The sequence below is a fragment of the Melanerpes formicivorus genome, unplaced genomic scaffold, assembly GCF_026170545.1.
Source record: "Melanerpes formicivorus ecotype bairdi unplaced genomic scaffold, bMelFor1.0.p_v2 SCAF_21, whole genome shotgun sequence".
In the NCBI taxonomy this organism is placed as follows: domain Eukaryota; kingdom Metazoa; phylum Chordata; class Aves; order Piciformes; family Picidae; genus Melanerpes; species Melanerpes formicivorus.
The window spans coordinates 8,599,022-8,622,247 of NW_027142373.1; the positions used below are offsets into that span (position 1 = coordinate 8,599,022).

The window sequence follows — 23,226 nt, forward strand, 5'->3', positions numbered from 1 at the left end:
CTGCAGCTGATGCAAATGAATTAACTCTGTTATGGGAGTTACAGGATGTCTGTCTGAAATGGGTGATGCCAGAATCAGCCAGGACAGTCCTTACAATCAGAGCTGATGTGGAGGCCCCATCCCTGGAGGTGTTTAAGCCCAGGCTGGATGAGGCTCTGGCCAGCCTGATCTAGTGTGGGGTGTCCCTGCCCATGGCAGGGGGGTTGGAACTAGATGATCCTTGTGGTCCCTTCCAACCCTGAATGATACTGTGATACTATGATACTATGTGGCAAATCCTGTCCTGTCTGGTCTGGTGTCAGTAGATGTTTGACTCTATCACCGAGCTAGGTCATTTCACTGATTTGTAAATACATTTGCTCTTATTGTGTTATTATATCATCTTTCTAGATGAGCTTAAAGCTAATAACTAGCAGCTACTTGACATGTAATTAATTCTAATGATACTTAAAATTATGCTTGCTGGAGTGTTTTGGTCTTTGAAACTAAATTTATGATCTTTGCACTTTCTCTTGTGGCAAAACCATGCACGCTCCTCATAAACAGATGGCTTTCCAGCTGACAAACACTCGAGCAGACTGACTTTAGTAGTAAGCCTTTGGTGTGCTGTAACTCTCTCCATTGTGTGCCCACCCTGTTCAGGCAGGTGCACAGCAGAGGGAGCAGCTTCTCTCTGCTTTGCTGCTTGATTTCTGGGAATTTTTCTAAGAGTTTGGAAAAAACAGAGGATTTTTGAAATTGTGTAAGCAAACTGATGAGTAAAACTTCATCCTGAAGTGAGAAATTGTGTTGTTTTGCCTCCTAAAGGCTGAAAAGAGACAATTCAGTATTTGAAAAACCAAACCAAACCAGAACAAAAACCTAGCAGAATTTCCAGAAGGATTCTGAAATTGCTGGGTGGATTTGCAAATAGTTTGGGTAAATACAAATGTCAGCCTTTTCTGGCAAAGACACCACCCAGCTGAAAACACTGCCTGGCCTTAGCTGCAGTTTGCTGTTTGTTTCAGCCACCAGAGTGGGTCCCTGGCCTTGCCAGTGGGTAAGAGCACTGCAGGGGCCAGCATCTCTGTCCTGGCCCTCGTTGGCCATTCTGGCATGGTGTGTTTGCACCAATGTTTTCTTTGAGTCTTGAGACATTGTTAAATGCTCCCCAGGCTTAAATTAGCAAAACACTAGAATTTTGCCTCCTGTGATGTGGAGTTCAGCTGGTCCAGTCTATGGGACACCAAATGCCTATGAGACAGGGGAACTGATGACCTCAGGATGGAGTTTCTGGTTGCACCCCATAGAGAAGAAAGGTCTAGCAAATAAGCTGCAGGTGTAGGGGGATGGTCTGAGGTATGCAAGCTTAAGGCCACGGGTATGCATACATCCCTTTCACACTGATTTCAGATTTTGTTTATGCAAAAATCAGTTCCTGGGTCTTTGAGTGCTGATGGGTTTCTGCAAGGAGGAATAAAGAGGGCACAATAAGGTTTTTACCGCTGTTGTTAATCAAGTGATTAATCTGTGTCTTGGAGGGGACAGTTCTTTCTTTGGACCTCACTGACTGCTCTGGCTTCCCCATTTATACTTAGTAGACTCTTGTGGCTGAGTTGCTGTTTGGTTTCAGGAAGAGGACAGCTGTCTAATGTTTGTGTCTGAGTGTGACTGATGCCCTGTAATAATAAGGGCACCAATAATGATGCCCTTACAGGGGATGCAGTGCTGGGGCACATGCTGCTTGTGAGCTGCTCACAGCCTTGCTTTTACCTGTAGACTTGGAATAACATTCCCTTATTGCTGCTATGCTAAGTGGTGATGGATGTGAGTGTTTGAAGAAGCAAAACAAAAAGCCTGGGGTGGAAATTGAGAGGCTCGAATGAATTGTCTCATCATTCAAAGATGACCTAGTATTGATGGAAGCATTCCCCGACTTGCAGGTGTCTTCTTTTCTCTTGTCTTTGTTGTGCTGATTTGACAAAGCCCCTGCTGAGAGCACAGCGTAAGCTTCAAACTCTACTGTGCAGCCCAGGGCTGAGGTTTTCTTCTTCCAGACAGGGAGAGAACCCCTGCGCCTTACATGGTATCTCTCAGGACCTCTGGCATGGCCTTCCTCATGCTGCTTTCAGGGTGCTTGCTGCACCTATAGAGCTTTTTGCAAACACTTTCTGTAAGATGTGTTGGTCTGTGGTGGGCTTGGAGAAGTTAATCAGAGCATTTCCCCTGGTGACAAAAGACTTAGATTGGTTAACTCTGGAGATATATCTGATCCTATGTCTTTTGGCAACAATTCTGCACTGTCCACCTTGATGTGTAAAGCCTGGATGAGTTAAGATTTGCAAATTGCCTTCTTGTTTTGACTCTGACTTTGACTAATGTGTCTCCAATTTGAAATACTGTTGGTGTAGGAAACAGTGAAAGAAAATGGCATTACTGCCTCTCTGAAGTCAGGAAGGGGCTAATCCTGGAGCAGGACTTGCTGGCCAGTGTACTGCAGTGCAGGTACAACCCCCTGAGCTGCAGGGTGACTGCAGATGGTGTGCTTGGAAGCTATTTTGAACACAAAGTGAGGGGCTGCCAGTTTCTGCAACAGTTAAGTGTTGAAACTACATGTATGAGCATCTTGTTGCATGACATGTACAGTCTTCCCCATACATAACAAAATTTATGTCCATGTATGAAAGAGACAATTTGTTTTCCATATGTATCACTCAGGGAGGATGGATGCAGGGCCTTCACCATCCCCATGAGCAGTGACTCTCTGTAAGCAGGCAGAGTTCACTGCCAAATGGCAGTGTCATGCTGCAGCTCTGAATTTACTCCCAAGTAATAATTTGCTTCTAATTCTGTAACTTGGTTAGAGTTGTGTTGGCATTGCACCACTTTATCCTTGCTAATGAGGTAACTGGGCTAATGCAAGGAAAGGACTCCTGTATGGATGTTGGCAGCATCCCAGAGAAGGTACTTTTAGACTCATTGGGGAAGCGCCAGACATCATGGAGGATCTATTTATACTAATGATGCTTCATCATCAGTGAAAGCTAGGGCAGGCAGAGTGTTCTTGGTGCAGGCAGGACTAGATTCACCTTTTGTAGCAGTAAAGCAAATCAAGTTCTGCGAAGGGAACAAGTGATCTTAATAACAGGGAGCTAGTACTTTTATGTTTGAGAATATTAGAGACTTCAAGGAGCGTAGCTTTGTGAAATCACATCTCTTCACCACCCCACCACTCCCTCTGTCCTTTCTTCCTGGACTTGATGATGTAGGTCTGGTTCTGCAAGCTGGATGTTGAGGTTTGTGGAGGGATGCCCTGACAACGACAACATCAGAGGTTCCCAGATACTCCTTGTAGGAGGGCAGAGGACAGATATGATTGTCCAGGACAGATGATTCTCCCCCACATCATGTGTTTGGGGTCATTGTGTTAGGGGAAGTTGAGTGCTCCCTGACTGTCACATGAACCATGCTGTGACTCCACTATAGAAACTTGGGTGAAAGGAGAATCAAGTCCAGTGCATGAATGTAGAATCTATGTGAATATGTCCAAAACCAGGGCAAATACCCGCTCATCCATGTTGTCCCTTCCTACCCCAAATTCAAACTGTATTGCAGGTCACAAATGTCAGCTGCTTTGTCTTTATTTAATTATTTTCAGTCCTCATACAACTACAAGTTTAGCATCGCTGCTAAAGGAAAGAAAGAGCAAACTACAGCCATTCATGGGTAACAAAATTCTAAGCTCTAGGAGACAGCTGATCTTTTAAATCCCACGGCCCTGCGACTGATGGCTACTTGAGGAGACATACACTATAAAATATAAAGCTAAAAAGCAAAAGGCTACTTAGATAGATGTTCAGCTGAATGTTGCTAGCATCAAATCAGTGGCACTGAAGAAAAGGAGAGCAGGCACACGGCACAACCTCTGGAGTAACTGTGTGCATGTGATGGATCTGCTTTGCCGTTACAATGCACACTTTAAATCAAAGCAACACCGAAGTTGAAACTGATTGTTCTTGGAGATATATTTTACCTTCAGGCACTGCTGTTTCCCAAAGGAGCATGAGCAAGAACATATGTCTCTGTGCAGTGCTGACTGCTCGTGGACAGAGACCTCCCTGAAATCCTCTGAAACCGATTTCTCCTTTGGAAGTACCCACTGCTGTTGCTGAGGGACCGCTGCCTGTTCTTCAGGTACTCCCGGTAGTTCTTGGTGAGCAGGGTGTAGAGGAAGGGGTTGATACAGCTGTTGCTGTAAGTCAGACAGGTTGTCAGATAATTAATGTTCTTCATCACCTTGGGAGATAAGGTGAAGGATTCATAATACTGGAAGAGGAGCTGCCATATCCAGAAAGGCAAGAAGCAAGCCCAGAACACCATCACTATGGTGAAGATTAAATAGAGCACCTTCTGATTTGGCAGCCGCTTGGTCTGCTTGAAGGATGCTGTCTGTGACACCCAGTAAATCTTAGCCAGCCGGATGTAAAGGTAGCCAATGACTACTCCTGGACCCACGATGCTGGTACCAAAAAGGATGGTGAGATAGACTTTGTAGGACAGCTTGCTCCAAGTGGGCAGGCAGATGCTTTTGTTGTCCCTTTGTACCAGCTGGATCATGATGAGCATGGGGAGAGTGAGCAGCAGTGACACGAGCCAGATAACAACAGCGATGGCCTTGCGGTAACTCTTGGACCTCTTCACTGTGTCCAGGGGCTTCAGCACAGCAAAGTAGCGCTCAGTGCTCATGACTGTGAGGGTGAAGATGCTGGCATGCATAGTGAGGAAGTCCAGACTGAACAGGATTCGACAACCAATGTCCCCAAAGTACCATTTCTGAATGAAGTAGGTTCCAACAATGAAGGGGATGGTGAGAAGGTAGAGTAAGTCTGCCAGTGCAAGGTTGATGATGTAAATATACATGGAAGCAGATGACCTCAAGTAATGGCACATCACTAGCAAGGTGTAGACATTGCCTGTCACCCCGATCACACACATGAGGGAGAGGATTGTCCCAATGGTGCAGATGGCAATCATGTCCTCCATGGAACCGGTGGCTGGTGTGCCATCCCTGGTGGCATTGGCAGAGGCATTGAGTCTGATTCTGAACAGGCTGCTCTCACTTGTGTCTGTCACCATGTAGGGGGTTGCAGAAAAGTGACTCTCCAGCTCATCAGTTAGGGACATCCTCCTGGCTTTTCAATGCCAGAGGCTTTGTTCATGCCACAGGGGTCGGAAGATCTGTACTTTCTGCTCTGAGAAATGCAACTGCTGGGAGATGGTCAACCATTTCTTAGTGGGATTTCATCCAAGGAAGATCTGCATTCTCCACTGCAGGAAAGACATCAGAAACCAACATGTTAGAAATCTGCCAGTGCAAAACAAGTTACCATTTAGAAGTTACCTGTCCCTGAGCACTGTCTGCATGTACCAGAGGTCACTCGTGTAAGGTTCACAGTATCATTACGAAAGCACAGCTTTGAAGGATGACATATCTTAGTATGTCCATGGAAAAGAGACAAAAGAGATTGTGGGGATCACTGGAACTGCTTGCTGCAATCCTTAAAGACAGTTTGGAGTTGGAGGGGAAAAAAATGTCCTTCCTTAACTCTTAACAGCAGCCTACAGATCTAGCAGCATAATTGCTTAAAACCTCTTAGCTAAGCTCTTAACTCTGAAGGAGTAAAAGATGCCCAAAAAGGGAAAACACACTTTAGATTTACCATTTCCAGACCAATGGTCTATTATGTGTGATGCACTCAAAGTCTTGTCCAGCATTTCTGCAGTGTTTTCACAGAGCATCTTTGCTTGGGTGAGAAGCTCCTGCTATGTCCTGACCTCCAGTTTTGATTTGTAATTGAATGATGGAGAAAAAAGGCATTTTGTAACTATAAAGTGAGTTGCAGGTTTCACTGTGGGTTTTGGGTGTCATTACAGAGAGGCTTTTGTCATGCTGTCTGTTGAGCGTGATCCCAGAGATTTTCGTATGTCCATGCACAGATATATTTCAGACAGACCAGTCTGTGAGCCTGTCATAACAGCCTCATGCAGCAAGGTGTGTGATTGCTCTGCAGCAGATTAGGCAAGCAGAGGAGCTTTTGGTTAGCTCAAGCTCAACACCATACAAATCATGATGGTGTTGCTTTGAAGTTGCACTGGCTCTGGGTGTAGGTAAAGGGAGATCAAACCTACCTGACAGAAACACTGAAGAAGTGGCTAAAATGCCCAGAGTTCAAGGCATACCAAAAGCCTGTGGCAACCTAAAGGGCACTGCACACACAAGTGCTTTTGCACTGTGTATTTTATGATCTCATATTGTCTCTTTGTTCAGAAAAAGATGTGAGACTTGGGTGTTAGACCACCTCATCTTGCAGTGCTCAGCAGGCAAAGACATCCTTCTGTTTGCTGGGCAGGTTGGTTTCTTTATATCCTGGGACTTTCCAGCTTTTCCTGGGGTGTTTGGTGTCCCTTTGTCTTCACACCAGCTCTGACTCCTTTGCCTCTTTCATTCCAGTAGCTCCTTGGCAGCAAGGTTACAGCACAAGGCCTTCTTTCTCTACCATCATGTCAAAGACCCTGACAGTGATCTCTGTGGCACTTGAGGATGGACAATGTTCATCCTCTTCATGACATGCCCTCCCCTCTTCCCATGACCACCTGCTGTGGCTAACGGGTGCCACAGCGATGTCATGCACAAACTTTGCATAAAGGAGGGCATGCAGTACAGAGGGAGATTATTCCTTGCTAAACAATTAGGATAAAAGTTGTTTTTAAAAAAAAGAGAGAACCAACAATACACAGAGCCCATCTCCCACCCAATCCTTTGGGTACAGACATCCAAGGAGCATGGTTCTGCAGTAATCGATGCTCCTTCAGGAAATTTCTGCTCTGGGTTGTGCTCCAGCAGCTTCACCAGCACCACAGCTCCCTTGGACCTTGCAAACCTGGATCTGCCTCCTCCCTTTCATGCTGCGCTCTGTGGTCCTCCCGTGCTCAGCTTTGGACACATGTAGCCAGCCTGTCCATGCACCAACTTGCTGCCTCATTATCCACTCCATGCCCGAGCTGTGCTGGCAGCAAAAGTGTCACAGACGAAGGAGTCATGGATGCTCGGGAGCTCTGCCTACTCCTCTGCCAGGCGACCACTGGCATACTGAAGAGCAAATGAGTGGTTCTGCACGGGATGCTCTGGCTGAGGCTGGAGCTGGTCACACACAGAGCTATCAAACTCAGGTGAATTTTCCATGGCTCAGATGCTGTCTTGCAGCTGCCTCACTTCGTGTTCTGGGCACTTGTAGCAGATCTCTGCTGTGCCTGTGCATGTCTGTGTGATTTCCTGGTGTGACAGCTCCTGCCGGAGAGAGCTCCACACACCGCAGTTCCCTGCTCTGCTCCTCTTCCACTGAACCTCCACTCTGCTTCATTCATAAAATTCCTACAGCACTAATTCACTTCAGATACTTCACCTGTCTGCAGACAGAGCCCACAGCTTGGCAAGTCCTCACTTCTGTAGGAGGAAAATGAAGCAAACTGGGCAAACCTTGCACGATTTTAACGTGCCTGTCATTGCTGCACTGGTACGCAAATGCCCGCACTCACACACATGCACACACACAATAGACAGCTTCTTGTTCCAAGCAGCCATTCAAGCATCTTACAGTCTAAGCGATTTTCTCAGCCAGTCCTGCCTTTCCCTCTATGTTATCATCACACACGTGTTCCATGCACATTCCAGTAGCTACAAAACATAAATGAATCCCTTCTGCTCAAACCTTGCTTTTAAATCCAGCGGATGGAGTTTCCTCTAAGAAAGAAAAGAAAGTAAAGCTGAAACATAAAAGGGAAAAAAAAAATAATTAAAAAGGGGAAAAAAAAAAAAAAAAGGAAGAGAGAATCCTCTTTGTTGGGCAGGCAGCAAGAGATCCCTGTGCTCTGTCGCATCTGGAAAGGCAGCAGCAGGAAGGGAGCGTGCTACCTAGCCAAGTATGTTTGAAATCTGTGCGCTCTTAATACTCTCATTCTCCTCCCTTCACTCATGCCTGCTATTTCTGTTACTCAGTGACGTTAGGCATAGCGTGGCTTTGACTGCAGCCAGCCAAGAGCCTTTTTAAAGAAGCAGTATTTTGATAGCCAGCTTCCCCCTCCCTGGCCCTGAGCCAGCTGGGGCTGCAAGATGTCAAGGCTGATTTCATCCCAGGACCGGTGACAGGAAAAGCCACCCCACCCCTCCTTACACTGCAGGGAAGAGCACAAATGCCTAATGGTGTTTGAGCAAAGCCTTTGTGTTGGGGAAGAGTAGTTGGGCCAGGGAGAGTTAAATTCCTGCAGGCTGCCCTGGGAAACAGCAGAGCTCCCAGATTTGGAGATCAATTCCAACGTGAAGCCAAAGTTTATTTGGGTTGGATGGCACATGAACAGGTCAATGCATGTGGTGGTATCACGCACCACAGCAGCTGAGATATTTCAGGCTGGCAGTAACAAAATCTTGCCCAGGTTATTTGGGTTCAGCTTGTTGCCTTTCCCCAGGATACTTGAGGGTAAAGATGGAGAAGGATCAAGCAGGTACCTAGAAAAAAGCTGGTGTGAGGAAGGGGCTTGTATTGAGACATGCTGAAGCTAAACTCAGGATTGTTTTGTGGCACTGGTTGCTCGCAGTGGCAACCAGTGATGGGATTGCTGTTTCCTCCCAGTCCCTGCTTTAGCTCTGTGGACTGCAGAGAACTGCTCTTGATTCATGCTAGCAGGAGCAAGGAGCACCCTCAGGGTGTCTGCTGCTGTACATGGGTGTGTGGGAGATGTCTGCCAGGCCCATTGCTTACTTCACCATTTGGCATTAGGCAGCCATGGTAATTAGATGATGCTTCCCAGCGTGGGGCTTCTGAGAGGCATCAGCTGCTGGCACACCAGCCAGCTCCAGCTAATCCATCCTGCATTGCCATTACTACCTAAGAGCTGTTTGTTCCCTCCCCTGACTCTTTCTCTGAATACTTCTTGTTCTAGAACTCTCTATGTGCTTCTAGATGTGCCTTGTAGCAGCAGCTCCTGAGAAAGAGCATTGGTGAGGTGGTTGTGCTGTGAAGGACGCATCAGTCCCTTAGTCCCCTCTTGTTCCTAGGAAAGTTGCATTTAAATCTCTCTGTTCCAGTACTTATGGTCTTAGACATGTGTAAATGTGGTATCCAAATTCCCAGCTGGTCCCAACTGGTTTTTTTTTTCACTCTTCCTGCTGTCTGTCTCCACCAGTGAAAGAGCCACCCAAACTCAGCCAACGCATTTGGAGACTTCACTGAGCATTTTGGTCTAATTTCTTCCTCTTTTTTTTTTTGCAATATGAAACTTCAGTTGTCCTTTCTGAGTTGGTATGGCTTTGCTCTTGGCTGCTTTGTGTGAAAGCGAGACTCTGGGGGCTGAAACTACCAGTTTGTTTTCCCTCACCCAGGGCCCGTTTCACAGACACCAGGTTTATAGCTGCTCTGCTTTTCCCCTGCAGAGGGGTAGGCTGTGTGGACAGTTGGAGTGGTGCTGAAAGTCGCCCGAGGTGCTGGCCTGGTTTGTTAGCTACCACGTCTGTGGTATTTCTGGCCCTAAGAGTGCCACTGTTAAAGGCAAAGGAAACAACCCATATGTTCCTTGCTGGTGCTCTGCAATTTGGATAGGCAGAAGGCTCAAGTTCTAACTCCCTGTGCGAACTCCAACCCTGGAGCATGGTGAAGGCTAGTCCTGAAGTGATGGAAGGAGAATAAAGGGCCAGTGATTCTCCTAGGTTTCTTCCTGGGACTGGTCTTATGTCTTTAATGAGCTGCCTCTCTGTCTCCTGAATTTCATCTTGCTGTGGCAGAATCCCTCCAAAATCACAGAGATCACCTCTGTTCTTACACAACAGTTGCAATTTTTGGACTCCTGTGAGGTCCAAAGCTTGCTATACAGTGTTGGGAGATACCCTGTGGTCATTATGGCAGTGTGGTGGGGCACAGAGGCTAGCCTGCTCTCCCAGACTGATGTGACCAGGGACTGGTCTCATAAATGCAGGCTTTCTCTTCAAGGCTCAGGTCCCTGTGCTCCCAGGCAGATGCATGAGTTGGGAACTCATTTCATGTCCATCAGGGATGAGGTGAATTGGAGCAAGCAGGTCACTTAGTTCAGTCACTGTGGAGCAGAAGTGCAGACTGCAGCAAGCCTCAGCTGCCTCAGTGTTCCCCAAGGTCCTGCATAGCTGGGAGGATAGAGTGGCCAGAGTGCTCCTGGGGAGGGCTTTTTCTCTGGTTGCCCTCCTCTTCTCTGATTGTCTCATCCCACTAAGGAGTCTCTGGGCTGCTCTTAGGTTGGATGTACTTTACAGAAAAAAAAAAAAACAAACATTAGGAAGAGATATTATTTCATCTGATCTGACTCAGGAGCCCCAGAGCCTGCATTCTTAGGTGTTCAAGAGGGGATTGGACATGGTACAGTCTAGTCATGAGGTCTGTGGTGACAGGTTTGACTCGGTGATCTTTGAGGTCTCTTCCAACCTTGGTGATATGATGATACTGTGACATCACCCCCAAGTTCTGGACAGCAGACAGGATGGTGCTTGTTTTCCTGTGTGATATATATGAGTGGGATCACTTGGCCCCCATCTCAGCAGCTCTTGACACTGGCAGATTGGTCTGAGTCTCTGTGAGGTGCCTGCCTTGGAGCCAGGAGTGATCCCATGGCTGTGCCAGGGACACAAGGCACAGGCCATTCAAATTTAACATCTGGTGCTTGGCATGTGAATGAGGATGGTTTCTCCATGCTGAGCTCCAACAGGCACTGCTGGTTTCCCTGGGGAAATGGAGCAAGAGCTCCTCTGTGGCCACTCAGGATCAGGGTAACTTCTGAGGGAGGGAGAATTACTGATTTTTGTATGTGTCCTCCTTCTTGATCCCTTTTCCTAGGCACTGTGGTGCTCTCCAGGAGGAGGTCCTATGCCTACACAGCCTGCAGAACGTCCAAATACTACCTCTTGTCCCTGAAAGAATGGCAGTACACTACTGGCTGAGCATCCCATGGACCCACCAGGTAGGCAGAATTTGTTCCTTGCCTGACATGTAAGGCACATTGTAGGGCTGTTGGAGGTGACAGTGATTCTTTGTCACAGACATCCCACCATGCTTTTGGGAGTGGAACCTCTAAAACCAGGTATGACCCAGACCACCTTGATGGTGGATAATAAAGAAGAGTTCTAGTTTCCTTAATGCCTTCTATTCCTGCTTTCCAGAAAATCCTTATCTGCATCCTAAATAACTCTGTAATTAAAAAGTGGTCACTATGTTTATATCTTCATCCATCCATCCATCCATCTATCCATCCATCCATCCATCCATCCATCCATCCATCCTGTTATGTGGTTGTTCTGGTGGGAAAGTTGTGGTCAGCTGTGAATTGTTTTGAGTCTCACACCAGTGATTCATTTGTTTGCTTGTGGACTTGTCTCAGGCAAACACATCCCCAGCCAGGTCCTGGTGTTTTCTGGGAGAGCAGGTCCTGCCTGCAATGGCCCATGTGAAGTTATGAGTTTGTCATAGCCTGTTGGGTTTTGGAGAGGTTTCAGCAGTGCTAAGTCTCTTTGGGCAGTGCTTATAGCTGGGTGCTGCAAAGTCAAGTAAGTGATGACTGTGCTGGCAGCCTTTTGTCCTGCACACTCTGGGCAAGGTGTCATTTGCACTTTTAAATCAAGCCACCCTGACTGATCCTGCATGACTTTGGGAAGACAGTTCACACACACACAGTCTGCACAGCACCATTTACATTTTTATTAGCAAGGTCTGAGATGTGCTAATTGAGACTCTCTAGCTTTTCACATCCTCATCTCCTTTTCAATTCCTGGAAGAGCTGCAGTGAGTTTGATTACTCAGAGGAAGGCAGAGGAGTCAGAGGAGGTCATCGAGACCCTCTTACAACTGGCTTTTGGGAGAAGCTCTTCAGCACAGAAGAGGCTTTAGCCCAGGTAATACTTCACATTTTCCTCTGTGTCAATTACAATCTGATAATCTCTTTGACAATATTTTGAGAGTGACTGGGGTAGGGGCACAAAGACAAGCACTACTGAATTCTCTTTATTGCAAAGCACCCAAGATTAACAAATGAAATAATTGTCCTGGGTACACTCCAAACCATTATCAGAACACCTATGTGGAGTACAGTCAAACTGAAGGAGGCACCTTCCATCCACCAAACCCTGGTGCTAGATCAGAGACCAAAGTTTCCTTGCCATCATTTGCTATTACCTACATCCTGTGCAGCACCTCCATGTTCTAGTCTGCATGGCTGTGCTGCCCACACCACAGCTTTGCAGTTTGGTTCAATGTCCTCAGTCATCTTCTCCTCTTCTCCTCCAGGGAGGCTGCTCTGTATTTCTCAGCTTGGATACTTGTAGCTGGAAATTTGAGCATTAGAAAAGTGTTTTGGGGCCACTTGTAAGGGAAAAGAAAAATCAGGCTTCAACTGTTTTGTCCCAAAGCTCCTGTTGCTGATCCCAGGCATTTCCTCAGCATGGACAGCAGCATATATCCTCAGCTCTGGTTGCCTCTGCCTGGCAGCAAAAACTTCTGCTGGTGCTTTCAAAAACCTCTCAGAAGATACACAAGATGAAGTGGAAAAGTTTGCCTGGCAGCATGTAAAGAGCAGGAAATGTCATTGCACAGAGTTTATGCCGCAGTGGACTCTCTGGTGGCATTTGCCATCCTGTACACAGGGGGCTAGAGCTGGAAGGACCCGGGGATGGTGACAGCTGCTGACAGCTGGTGCTGTCACCTCTCTGAAGCAGCAGATGCTAATTCACATTCTCCTTAAAAAGCTGCTCTTCTAGAGTGTGTTTTAATTCCATATAATAAATTTTCCTGCTTACTCTGATGAGCAAGTTCTGCTCTCACTGGTGATAGTTCAGTGCTGACTTCTACTGCCTGTCTTCACATCGCTATAAGGACTGTAAAGGAGATGGCAAAGTTCTCTTTTCTCTTTGTGGCAAGTGTCACCAAACTCTGAGGCAGAGTCCTCAAGATGCTGTTTGAGCCCCACCTCAGGGTGCTACCTCTTTCTGCTATGTACCATGATCTCTCAAGTCTTTTCAGGCATTTCTTGACCAGAAGCATCCAGCCTCTCCCAGCAGTGTGGTGGCAGAGCAGTAAATTGGGTTTCACCAAGCAGGGCTGGAGGCCATTGCAGTGAATAGAGCTGTGCCCTGCCATCCAGTGATGGTGGCAGTGGTGGCACTGGGTACCAGTCTGCAGTTAGGGCTGCAGAATAGTCTGGGTTTCCCACTGACTGGGTAATTTGAGTGAGATAAACCTGTGTTTCTCCTGAAAATTCATCAGTGGAGCATCTATCCTTGAGTACGATGAGCTTTGTGCATTTGTATCCTATGCCTTAAGTGCTGCTATGAGGTCCCTGCTGAGGCAGGTGAAAATGACTGTGTGCAGGATACTTCAAAGACTTGGAGCTAAAGTCACTGCCAGAAGTGACAGGTGTTAGTTAAAAGACTCAAAAGCATGTGCCAATTTTTACATCAAGTGTTTTGTCCGCCATGGGTTGCAACCTGTGATGAGGCACAGGTAGCAAAAGTGTCACCTGTGCAGGGACATCTGCATGACCAGGAGAAGTGCTAAACCCTACAGAGCACAGGGATATAGCTGTGTGATGTTGTTCCGTTGTTGGCTTTTTGATGTAGGAACTGAATGGAGGATGTGGGTCAAGGGAACATCAGATGTGGCACTTCATCCTGGGTAGGGACTTGTTCCTCTAGGGCAGTGGTTTCTTCCCTTCTTTCATTTCCCTTCTCTCAGGGTGCAGCACTTCTCTGCCCACTGCCCCACCAGTTCTTGCTCCTGCAGCCATTGGCATTTCCTGTCAGAAGGAAATTCTTCTGGAAGCAGCTCTAATGAAGAAAATGAGCTTAATTCCCCAGTTGAAAGCAGAGAGAGCAGCCACCTGGTTTCACAGTTAGAGAGCAGGGTTTCTTGTTTCAAATATTTTCCTCTGGCTTGTTTTGATCTGAAGTAGCACCTTGCCTCATGGAGGTTTTCTAGTAGCAGAGTGCTGCACCTCTTAATGGGAGGGGGCTACCCACAGTGAATAGTGTGGACTGAGGCTGGGGTTGTCATTGCTGAGGGTTGCCTCTCAGCCACAGATCCTGAGGGAGCGGGCATGGGCTGTGTGAAGGGGTGTGCAGGAATCCCACGATGAGAAGGTTAACTGCCCATATGCAGCTGAGCAATGCCTTTTTGTCTAGCAGACTGACTGATCAACTACCTGAAGGGAGGTTGTAGACAGGCGGGGGCTGGTCTCTTCTCCCAGGCAACCAGCACCAGAACAAGAGGACACAATCTCAAGCTGTGCCAGGGGAGGTTTAGGCTGGATGACAGGAAGAAATTCTTCATAGAGAGAGAGATTGGCCATTGGGATGGGCTGCCTGGGGAGGTGGTGGAGTCGCCATCACTGGAGGTGTTTAGGAGGAGACAGGATGGGGTGCTTGGTGCCATGGTTTAGTTGATTAGTTAATGTAGTTAATGTTAGATGATAGGTTGGACTTGATGATCTCAAAGGTTTCTTCCAACCTGGTCTACTCTACTCTACTCTACTCTACTCTACTCTACTCTACTCTACTCTACTCTACTCTACTCTAACTGAATTTATCATGGTTTAGCCTCACTGTGGTGGCCAAGGCTGATGGCCTTAGCAAGGGCGATACTTGTTGTGTTCCCCATACTGTCTCCCTGTCTGCACTCAACTGTGCTGAGCCACTCTGACAGCACCCTCTAGCACAATGAGATAATTTTCCTCTTATTCCTGGAATACTCAGTGCTCATCAAAACTACTCTACCCTCAGCTATAGTCTGCATGTAGACATAACATCTTTCCCAGATTGTCCTCACTGCAAGTATTTCACTTTATCTCTGCTGCTTAGCCCACAGTGGCTGAGCCCAGCTGTGCCATATCACAGAAGAGCCAGTGGCAGCAGACACAAAAGGGATCAGTCCCTGTGAAGCTGCAGCATCAAATGCCCAAGTGGCTTCAGAACATTTTAATTGAGCTATTGCTGCGCATTTGGAGGTCTCGTAAAATCTTTGTTTGAAACAGAATGTTCCTAGTGGGCTGGACAGCAGCCTCTGAAGTGTGTTGTGGCTTTTTGATGCTGTCTGTGGCTTAAGAGTGGAGATATTTTTCTCAGGATTTGAGAGAAGTGTCAAAGCCACAGATGTTTTACTGGAGAAGGCAAAGGGAGCAGCATCCCTTGCACACCCCTGGCTTTTCAGACTCTAAATCCCAAAATATATGAACACCTGCATCAGTGAAAAGAAAACACCCAAAATATAAACCCACCACTCAGTGCAGAAATCAGTAGTAGGCTGAAGTGCTCCTCTTCTGTGTCTCCAGAGCCTGAGCACATCACCTGTTGATTCCCCTCAGGGTGATGTGGGATGTAGTTTTTGGCTGCACAACTGAGCTGTTACCGCTGCAGTTGGCTGCTGCAGTTCTGTCTCCTGTTTTGGATCTTGCCTCACTCTGCAGCATCCTGGGTTTGTACAAATGAAGAGATTTGAGGGAAAATGAAGTGCTTCATGCCACATGCTTACAAATCAGAGCTGTGTTCAAAGCCACTCTTATTTCCCTGTGAAGGCTTCTCCACCTGTGAATGGAGAGAGAAGATTGCCTCCAGTGTGTATGCTTAGAGCTGCAGACTGGTTTCCCATGCACCTTCTGGGCTTTGTGAGCTACAGACTTGCCCTCAGTGCCTGGGAATCCAGCAGAGAGGAGTATCCAGGGCCTTTCCCATCCCTATTCCCCAAATCCCCATGATTTCTTCTTGATTTAACCTCAATCAGCAGCTAAGCACCATGCAGCTGCTTGCTCTCTCATCACCCATGGGGTGGGGAGCAGAATAGAAAGAAGTAAAACTCGTGGGCTAAGAATAGTTTTATAACTAAAATAAGATAAAATATGATGTTAAAATATAAGGATAATAGTAATGAAAAGGAATATAACAACAAACTGAACAAAAAACAAGGAGAAAATCTAACAGAATTACAGAGTGGTAGGGGTTGGAAGGGACCTCTGAAGATCATCTAGTCCAACCTCCCTGCTAGAGCAGGATCACCTAGAATAAATCACACAGGAACACATCCAGGTGGCTTTTGACTACATGCAGAGAGAAAGACTCCACAACCTCTCTGGGCAACACAAGAGAAGACAATTGATGCACACTGCAATTGCTACCACGCACTGACTGATGCCCCAGCAGAGATTCACCCCTCTTGGCCAGCTTCCCCAGTTTCTGTAATGATCACAATGTCCTATGGTATGGAATATCCCTTTGGCCAGTCCAGGTCAACTGTCCTGGCTATATCCTCTCCTGGCCTTCTTCCTTTCGTGGCTTGCTGGCATGGGAAACTGAAAAATGGTTAATTTAGGTTAAGTCCTACTTAGCAACAAGTAAAACACCAGTGTGTTATCAACATTATTCTTACCCTAAATCCAAACCACGGCACTGCACCAGCTACTAGGAAGAACATTAACTCCATCCTAACTGAAACCAGGATGTGTTAACCCACAGCCTAGTTCTGCCCAGATTCATAGAAGGCACTGCCTTTGGAGGAGCCTCCAAAGGTCAAGTAGTCCAACTCCCCTGCAGAAAGCAGGGACATCCCAGCTAGATCAGGCTGCTCAGTGTCCCATCAAGCTTGACTTGGCCTCCAGGGATGGGGCCTCCACCCCCTGTTGCAGTGTTCCACCATCCTCACAGTGAAGACCTTCTTCCTAAGGTTCAATCTAAATCTACCCTATTCTTATTTAAATCTGTTGCTCTTTGTCCTAGTGCTACATGCCCTTAGAAACAGTCCCTTCCCAGCCTTCCTGTAGGGTCCCTTTCAGGTACTGGAAGGCTGCTATAAGGTCTCCCTGGAGCCTTCTCTTCTCTAGGCTGAACAGACCCAACTGTGTCAGTCTGTCTTTGTAGGAGAGGTACTATAGACCTCTGGTCTTCTTTGTGACCCTCCTCTGGACCATCTCGTTCAGGTCCTTGTCCAGGTGAGGTCTCCCCAGAGCAGAGGGAGAGAATCACCTCTCTTGATCTGATGGCTGTTCTGCTTTTGCCAGCACTCTTCACATGTGTTTAGCAGACTCATTGAATGAAATGATTCTCTGGGCTAGAAAATTGAAGGTCAGGAACACAGACAGGCTCATGAGGCTGGGGCTGCCAATATGCTGTAAAGCAGTTGCTATTTGTGCAAGTCATCTGTGTCCAACACAAATGAGAGACATGGGGCACCTGCTGCATGGGGTGAGTGGCTGTTGCACAGCCCATCGATGTTATGAGCCTTTAAACACCTTAAGTGTTAACTGCAAGCAAAACATTCAAGGATCTGAGTGACTTGGAGCTAATTCTGCCAGCCCACGTTAGTAGCACATGACTCACTGCAATTAGCTGTCCCACAGCGTTTTGCAAAGAGGCCTTCAGTGACCTGTGCTGACCCTGTCTGAGTGCCAATCCCCTTGGGGCATTATCCAAGTACTGATCCAGGATGATGTGCCACAGCAACATCTGGCTGTGCAACATTGCAAGAGCCCCTTATTTCTTATTTGTGCACAGAAAGCAATGGGAGCTAGGAGCACTTCCTTGATCAGAAGGGAGGACATCCTTTTGCCTTTGCTACCTCTGCCAGGTTGGTTGCAGCTCTTGCCACCAGTATCAAGTGTTTCCTTTTCAAACTCATTTACCTATTGTTGCTGGACCTTGTCATGAGCTGCTTCTTGCAGATGGCTCAGCCCTGCCTGGATTTCTGTGGCACCAATGCCTTGCCTAGGGCACACTGCAGGGGACCCACTTGACTGCTTTAATTGCCTCCAATTAATTACTTTGCAAAAGACCATCATGGCCTTTGTAAATGCAGAGGAATGCGTGCTGCTGGAACTCTGTTATCATGCAGACTGAGCTGAGAGTCTAAGACATTATTTGGATCAAGAAGCAAACAACTTTAATTTTTCACTCAGGCTTCCTCTTTACTCTCCAAAATCACCTTAAGTCATCAGGAAACTTAGTCGTTTTCCCCTTCACTCTCATTTCTGAAGGCATGGGGTGGCTGGACACCTCAGGTGACTCTACCCACTGAAAACTGACCATTTACTCCCATGCTTCATTGCTTATCTTTTAACAAATTATTCATTTGTCTGATAACCTTTGTTCTTGTCTCATGGAGGATGAGTGTTTGAAGGGCCTTGCTGAGTGATTTCTCATAATCCAAGCAAATTGCAGTAATTGTATTTCCCCTTTCTGTACTCTCATGGGCTCCTTCAGAGAATTCCAATCTGTTCTCAAGACAGAGCTTCTCATTTGAAAACCTATGCTGCCTTTCTCCCAGTATGCTTCTTCCTCTGCCTGTTCACTCTCTTCCTTATCCTAGTTGCTCTTATTTCATCAGGCTTACTGCCCTGAGGTCCCTCAGCAACTCATTGAAACCTTTTTGGAAAGCTAGTATCACATTAACCACTTTCTGCTTACTGCTACACAGAGAGCTTTAAGCAAGAAGTAAGGTACCACAGTGAAGCTATTTCATCCCTAGGCTTCTTTCTGGCTTTTGAGTGAATAGAGTTGTAAGCTGGCATCATTGAGGCAAGTTTAGTTCAGTGCTTGTCCGGCCTTTAACTTGTGTATAAAAAGAGCATGCAGTACATTACCCTGAGTTGAGAATATTTGGGCTGAGAATACTGCTTTTAAAAATTCATTTGAAAACCTCAAGTGTGGCTTTCTAACCCCAGGTCCTTTCAGAAGGGATAAAAGAGTTGTTAAATATGTCAGAGAGCATTCTTTGCCATCTGTGGCTCTTAATGTGAGCTCCTGACATTATCTGGGGGGCTTTGGAAAGAAAAGGAACAAGGAACAGTAAGAAAAATAATAACAACATACTCTCTCCTTCTAGGACTGACTGTGCCCAGGCTCTTGCTGTTCCAGGCTGCTTACAGCTCTTTGTTTGATTTCTGTGATCATAAATCTTGTCATGAAGTGAGTGTTTCTGGGTCTTCCCCCATTCTTAGAAGCATTTTCTGTAAATTTTGCACACGAGTCTGGAAAATTAACCCCCTTGGGGGCTGTTAATGCAAATTGGCTGTGTTCAAGCTCAGTGAGCAAGAGTGGCTAATGCATGGCAGCTGTGATGAGAGGAGGGCCATATATATCTGTTTTATCTGTCATTAGGGGGTTGAACTGAGGGGGAGTGGTGTCTGCTTTAGCTGGGTAAATCCAAGTTTGGAGGTGGCTGTGTCTTGGGGAGCTGTTGGAATCTTGTAGGTCCAGCAGGATTCGTGAAACAGGAGCATGAGCATGTAAAAGCTGTAAGTTTTGTTATTTGTAATGAGAGGTCTTTGGTGTGCTTCACTTTTGTACCCAGAGGCAGCTGGGTGTGAGGGTGGCAGAAGGAACAGAAGGGCCTTATCCTTACAGTAAATTAAAACTGGACTTGATGCTTGACCTGCTTGTGGGGTACAGGCAGTAAAGCTGCAAATGATGCAGGTATGAAAGCAGCAGCTGTAATGTAATGAATGTATGAGGAACCTCCATGTTCCCCTCCACTTTCCTTGTCTTCCAGAGAAGATTAAGTCCCAAATCTGTTTTTCACTACTGTTCCTACTGCTGCTCTCCTTACATTTTACTTAACTTTGAAACTGTAATGGCTAAAATACTTGGATTTTATTAAATATCTCAGAGTATTCAATTACCTTCCTGTAAGAATTGCTATCCTTCTCCACTCCTCTTTTGACTGCCTGTCCCTCACATGTGTCTATTCTGACTGCATGGCTGCCCTTGCTGGGATAACTGATGGGTGGCAAACCACAGGCCATGGAAAGAACCTTTCATTGTGTTGCTTTGCCTCCATGTGCAAGCAAGAGAGAGGGGTCTGCCAGACCTACTTGGCAGCTACTTCTCCACAAGCTGGGTTGTCATTGGAGAGACCAGATTGCTCTGCACCTATTTGCACTCCTGGCCTATTTGGTGATGGAAGGGTAGGGAGGCAGCTTGAGGGTGTAGGAGGGCACCTGGAGTGGAGGCGAAGTGAAATGGCTTCAACTTCTTGTGAGCCCTTGGAATCAGAATCTGAGCTGTGGCAAAGGAAGGGTCCCACCAGGGTAGCAGACCCACCCCTTCTCTTTTGTTAACAGCATCCAGCTCTAGTTTGGCTCTTTACCAAGTCCCTGCCCTGTGAAATCCTTTCTTCGTTGTCTCTATGCAGGGAAGCTAGCAGGTTCAGTCTTCTGAACACTAAAGCACCTTAGCCCTTCCCCTTTTGAGTCATCCCTCTGCCTTGGATTTTCTACATTTGTAGTTTCTGCTCATCACTATTTTCTGTCTCTTCCTCCAGGGTGAGATAAAATTGATCTTGTGGCTCTTCTCTTTTTACATCTCATGTAAAAGTGCAACCTTCCACCTCCTGTTGTCATAGCTCAGACTGTGCTAAAGCAGATCAAGATGCAGGTGGTATTTTTGTCAAAGGTGTCTGAGAACTGGGAATTAAAGCTGGCATGGTGTTTTTGCACGTGGTCTGACAGCAAACCTGCTGAGATGCTGAGCCTCTGCTGACTTGTCTTCCTCCATGTCTGGGAGATGCTAAGATAGGAAAGGCTTCTGTGACTTGCTGTGAATGGCTGTATTGTTTTCCACTTCACAGAAATCCCTAAGTGGACTATGTTTAAGTAACTGATGCTCTTTCTTCTTTGCTGCAGGGTCATGATACCAAACACAAGCTAGAGCTGGCTCAGCTGCAGTTCATTACTAAGCAGAGTGTGTGAAACAGCTTGGTGGAAACCATGGCTGCCTGAACTAGAGCTAATACTCTCCTCCACTTCCCAGAGGAGGATGGAACAAAAGATGTGTGTAAACTTGTCTCTCTTTCCTGCAAGAGCATCCTCTGAATAGTTGTGCCAAAGGACAAACTAAACTTTCAGAAACCCTGATGTTGGAGCCTTTCCCAAGAGCTGCACTGGATGTTCCCTGGAGCTGCAGCTCTTGTCTGAACAACAAAGAGCTTTTTTCCATCAGGAGAGTATTTCAAGACTTCAGAATATACAAAGGGGGTGGGGGTGAGGAAGAAAAGGGGGGTTCTCCCATTCTGGTGAGAGCTCCTAACCTTCTCTCTCAAAGTTGGTAGTGTGTTGTCCAAAAATATCCCATCTCTTCCTGGTCAGTGTTTATTGACAAAGCTTCTTGTCAGGACATCTGATGAGTTTTGCTGTGATTGCTGCTGCTGTGCCAGCACCTGGAATACAGCATTTCTCAAACCCGTCCATCTCTATCACTCATTCCTCTCATGCCAGATCCCACCTCATCAGTTTCTTGTCTTGCATAACCCTTGTGTTGTGCCAGACTTCTCCATCTCAGTCTGTCACTGCTCCATCTCTGCATGTATCCATGCTCCTAAGCCCCAGGTGGGCAAACATCAAATGTACTGATATGGGTGGGCATCCTGTAACTGGGCAGCACAGATGACATCTGAGCATCCAAGGCCTCTCCTTTGTGTGCATCTTTGTACTTTTCTTTAATTTTTGTGGGGTGCATTGACACTTGTCCTTGCTAAGAACTGCTGCTCTTCACCCTGTGCCAATCTTACGGTCCCTGTGTCTGTGACAGCTTCAGTAGCAGCAAAAATCTTGTGCCTTGGCAGATGGCAAGTATGACCTAGTGGCTTGTTGGGGAGCATGGCAAAAGATGAGAGTGCGGAGGAATGCTGAAGTTGTAGAGTGAGGAACAAGAGGGGAAGGAAAGTTCTATCAGGTTCTTTAGATTGCTCCAGTTCAGAAAGTTGCTCAAATATTTTCTCTAAAGGCTCCTAAAGCACACCCAGATCTTAGTGAAACCTCAAAATGCTGCAAACAAGCTGGGTAGGGACAGGTTTTGATGTGTGGACATTGGAGCTTGGTGTTTGGGTTGCATGCATGGATCCACCTTGTGATTCCTGCTTAAAGGTCAAGTGGAGGATAAGAGACACTAGTCTGAACCAGTTAGACCAGGCAGTGTCTATCCTGGGGTGTTTCTGATGGGTGGAAGGAACACTTCATGTTGTTTCTTGTGGAAGCATCTCTCAGATGCATCTCTGTCAGATGCACCTCTGCCTTTGTGGTGAGCTCTGGAGTGAGCTCTGAGTAAATTGGTGTGTCTGGCTCTGTGCTGAGTTACAATCCCCAAAGCAGGACAAGCGCGCTGGTTTTGTGTGGTGCCAATTAGCCCTGCAGTTCATTACAATGGCAGATGTTAATTTGGGTGCAGGACTGCACTGATGTGATTATGCTGCTTCTGGTTCCCCAGGCAGGCTTGCGTGCTCTGTGTGGCATCACAGAAGTTTTGTAGGGCTACAGAGAATGGAGTAGGGAAGGGGTCTGGGGGCCTTTATGTAAATAAATGAGAAGGAAACCACAGGAAGCAGGATACTGAGAAGGAAAGGAGCCTCTGGCAGCAGTTCCCCAGGGTGAAGAACTGTTGGATTTTGTTTTTCATCACTTCATGTAAATTCCATGCAGTAGCTTTGCAGCAGACAGGAGCAGGTGAACTTCTCCCTGAACTACCTTGGGGCTGCTCAACAGCCTGCACTGCACTGCTGCCATGGGCAGGTTTCCCATGGGGGGAAAAATAGACAAGGTGAATGCTGTGATACTGTAGCAATAACAGCTCATGTATACTAGATCAGGTGATGGCCTGCTCCTGTCACCCACAAGGTCTTACTTCAATGCTCACTGTTATCAGCCCAAGCTCCCAGCTGTGGGAAGCATAACCTGCCCCAATCCTCCTGCTGCCTCTCCTTTGGCCATATCATGGCAGTGTCTGCGCTGTGCCCACATCTTGCATTACTTTCTCGTGTTGCTCAGGTTAATGAGCCCAGGTCTCAGCTACGTGTGCACCGAATAACAGAATAACCAAGATCTAATTCTTTGCAGAGAGCTCTGCTGCATTATTTATAGGGATGAAGTAATATAGTGCCAGAAGCAGGACATATGCATGCTTAGCTGTCAGCACGTGGCACAACTTCTCTTTGATTTGTCCTGCAGAAGTCAGTATGCAGACATATCTCTCTCTCTCTCTCCCTCTCTCTCTTTTTCTTCTTTCATCTTTCCAGTGAATTTGCCTAAAAAATGCCAAAAGATAAAGAACCGAAACTGTAGCCAGTAAGACTGATTTCAGGAAGACAAGCATCTGTCCCATGGGCATTGACTTGCCAATGCACAGCTACCAACTGTGCTACTGATGTTACC

General features: G+C 46.7%; 1 protein-coding gene across 1 annotated transcript; it reads right to left on the reverse strand.

Annotated features, from left to right (window-relative positions):
• Positions 1 to 3,642: 3,642 nt before the first annotated feature.
• On the reverse strand, positions 3,643 to 7,937 carry UTS2R (urotensin 2 receptor). Its single transcript, XM_068151711.1, has 2 exons — positions 7,749 to 7,937; positions 3,643 to 5,307 (listed from the first exon to the last, which is right to left on the reverse strand). Exon 2 carries the CDS (start codon positions 5,161 to 5,163, stop codon positions 4,015 to 4,017), a length of 1,149 nt encoding a protein of 382 aa, XP_068007812.1. The 5' UTR covers positions 5,164 to 5,307; positions 7,749 to 7,937; the 3' UTR covers positions 3,643 to 4,014.
• Between the last annotated feature and the right edge of the window lie 15,289 nt (positions 7,938 to 23,226).

Excerpts from the sequence above, each read along its gene's own strand:
- UTS2R (XM_068151711.1), bottom strand. The coding sequence starts at position 5,163 with ATGTCCCTAACTGATGAGCTGGAGAGTCACTTTTCTGCAACCCCCTAC.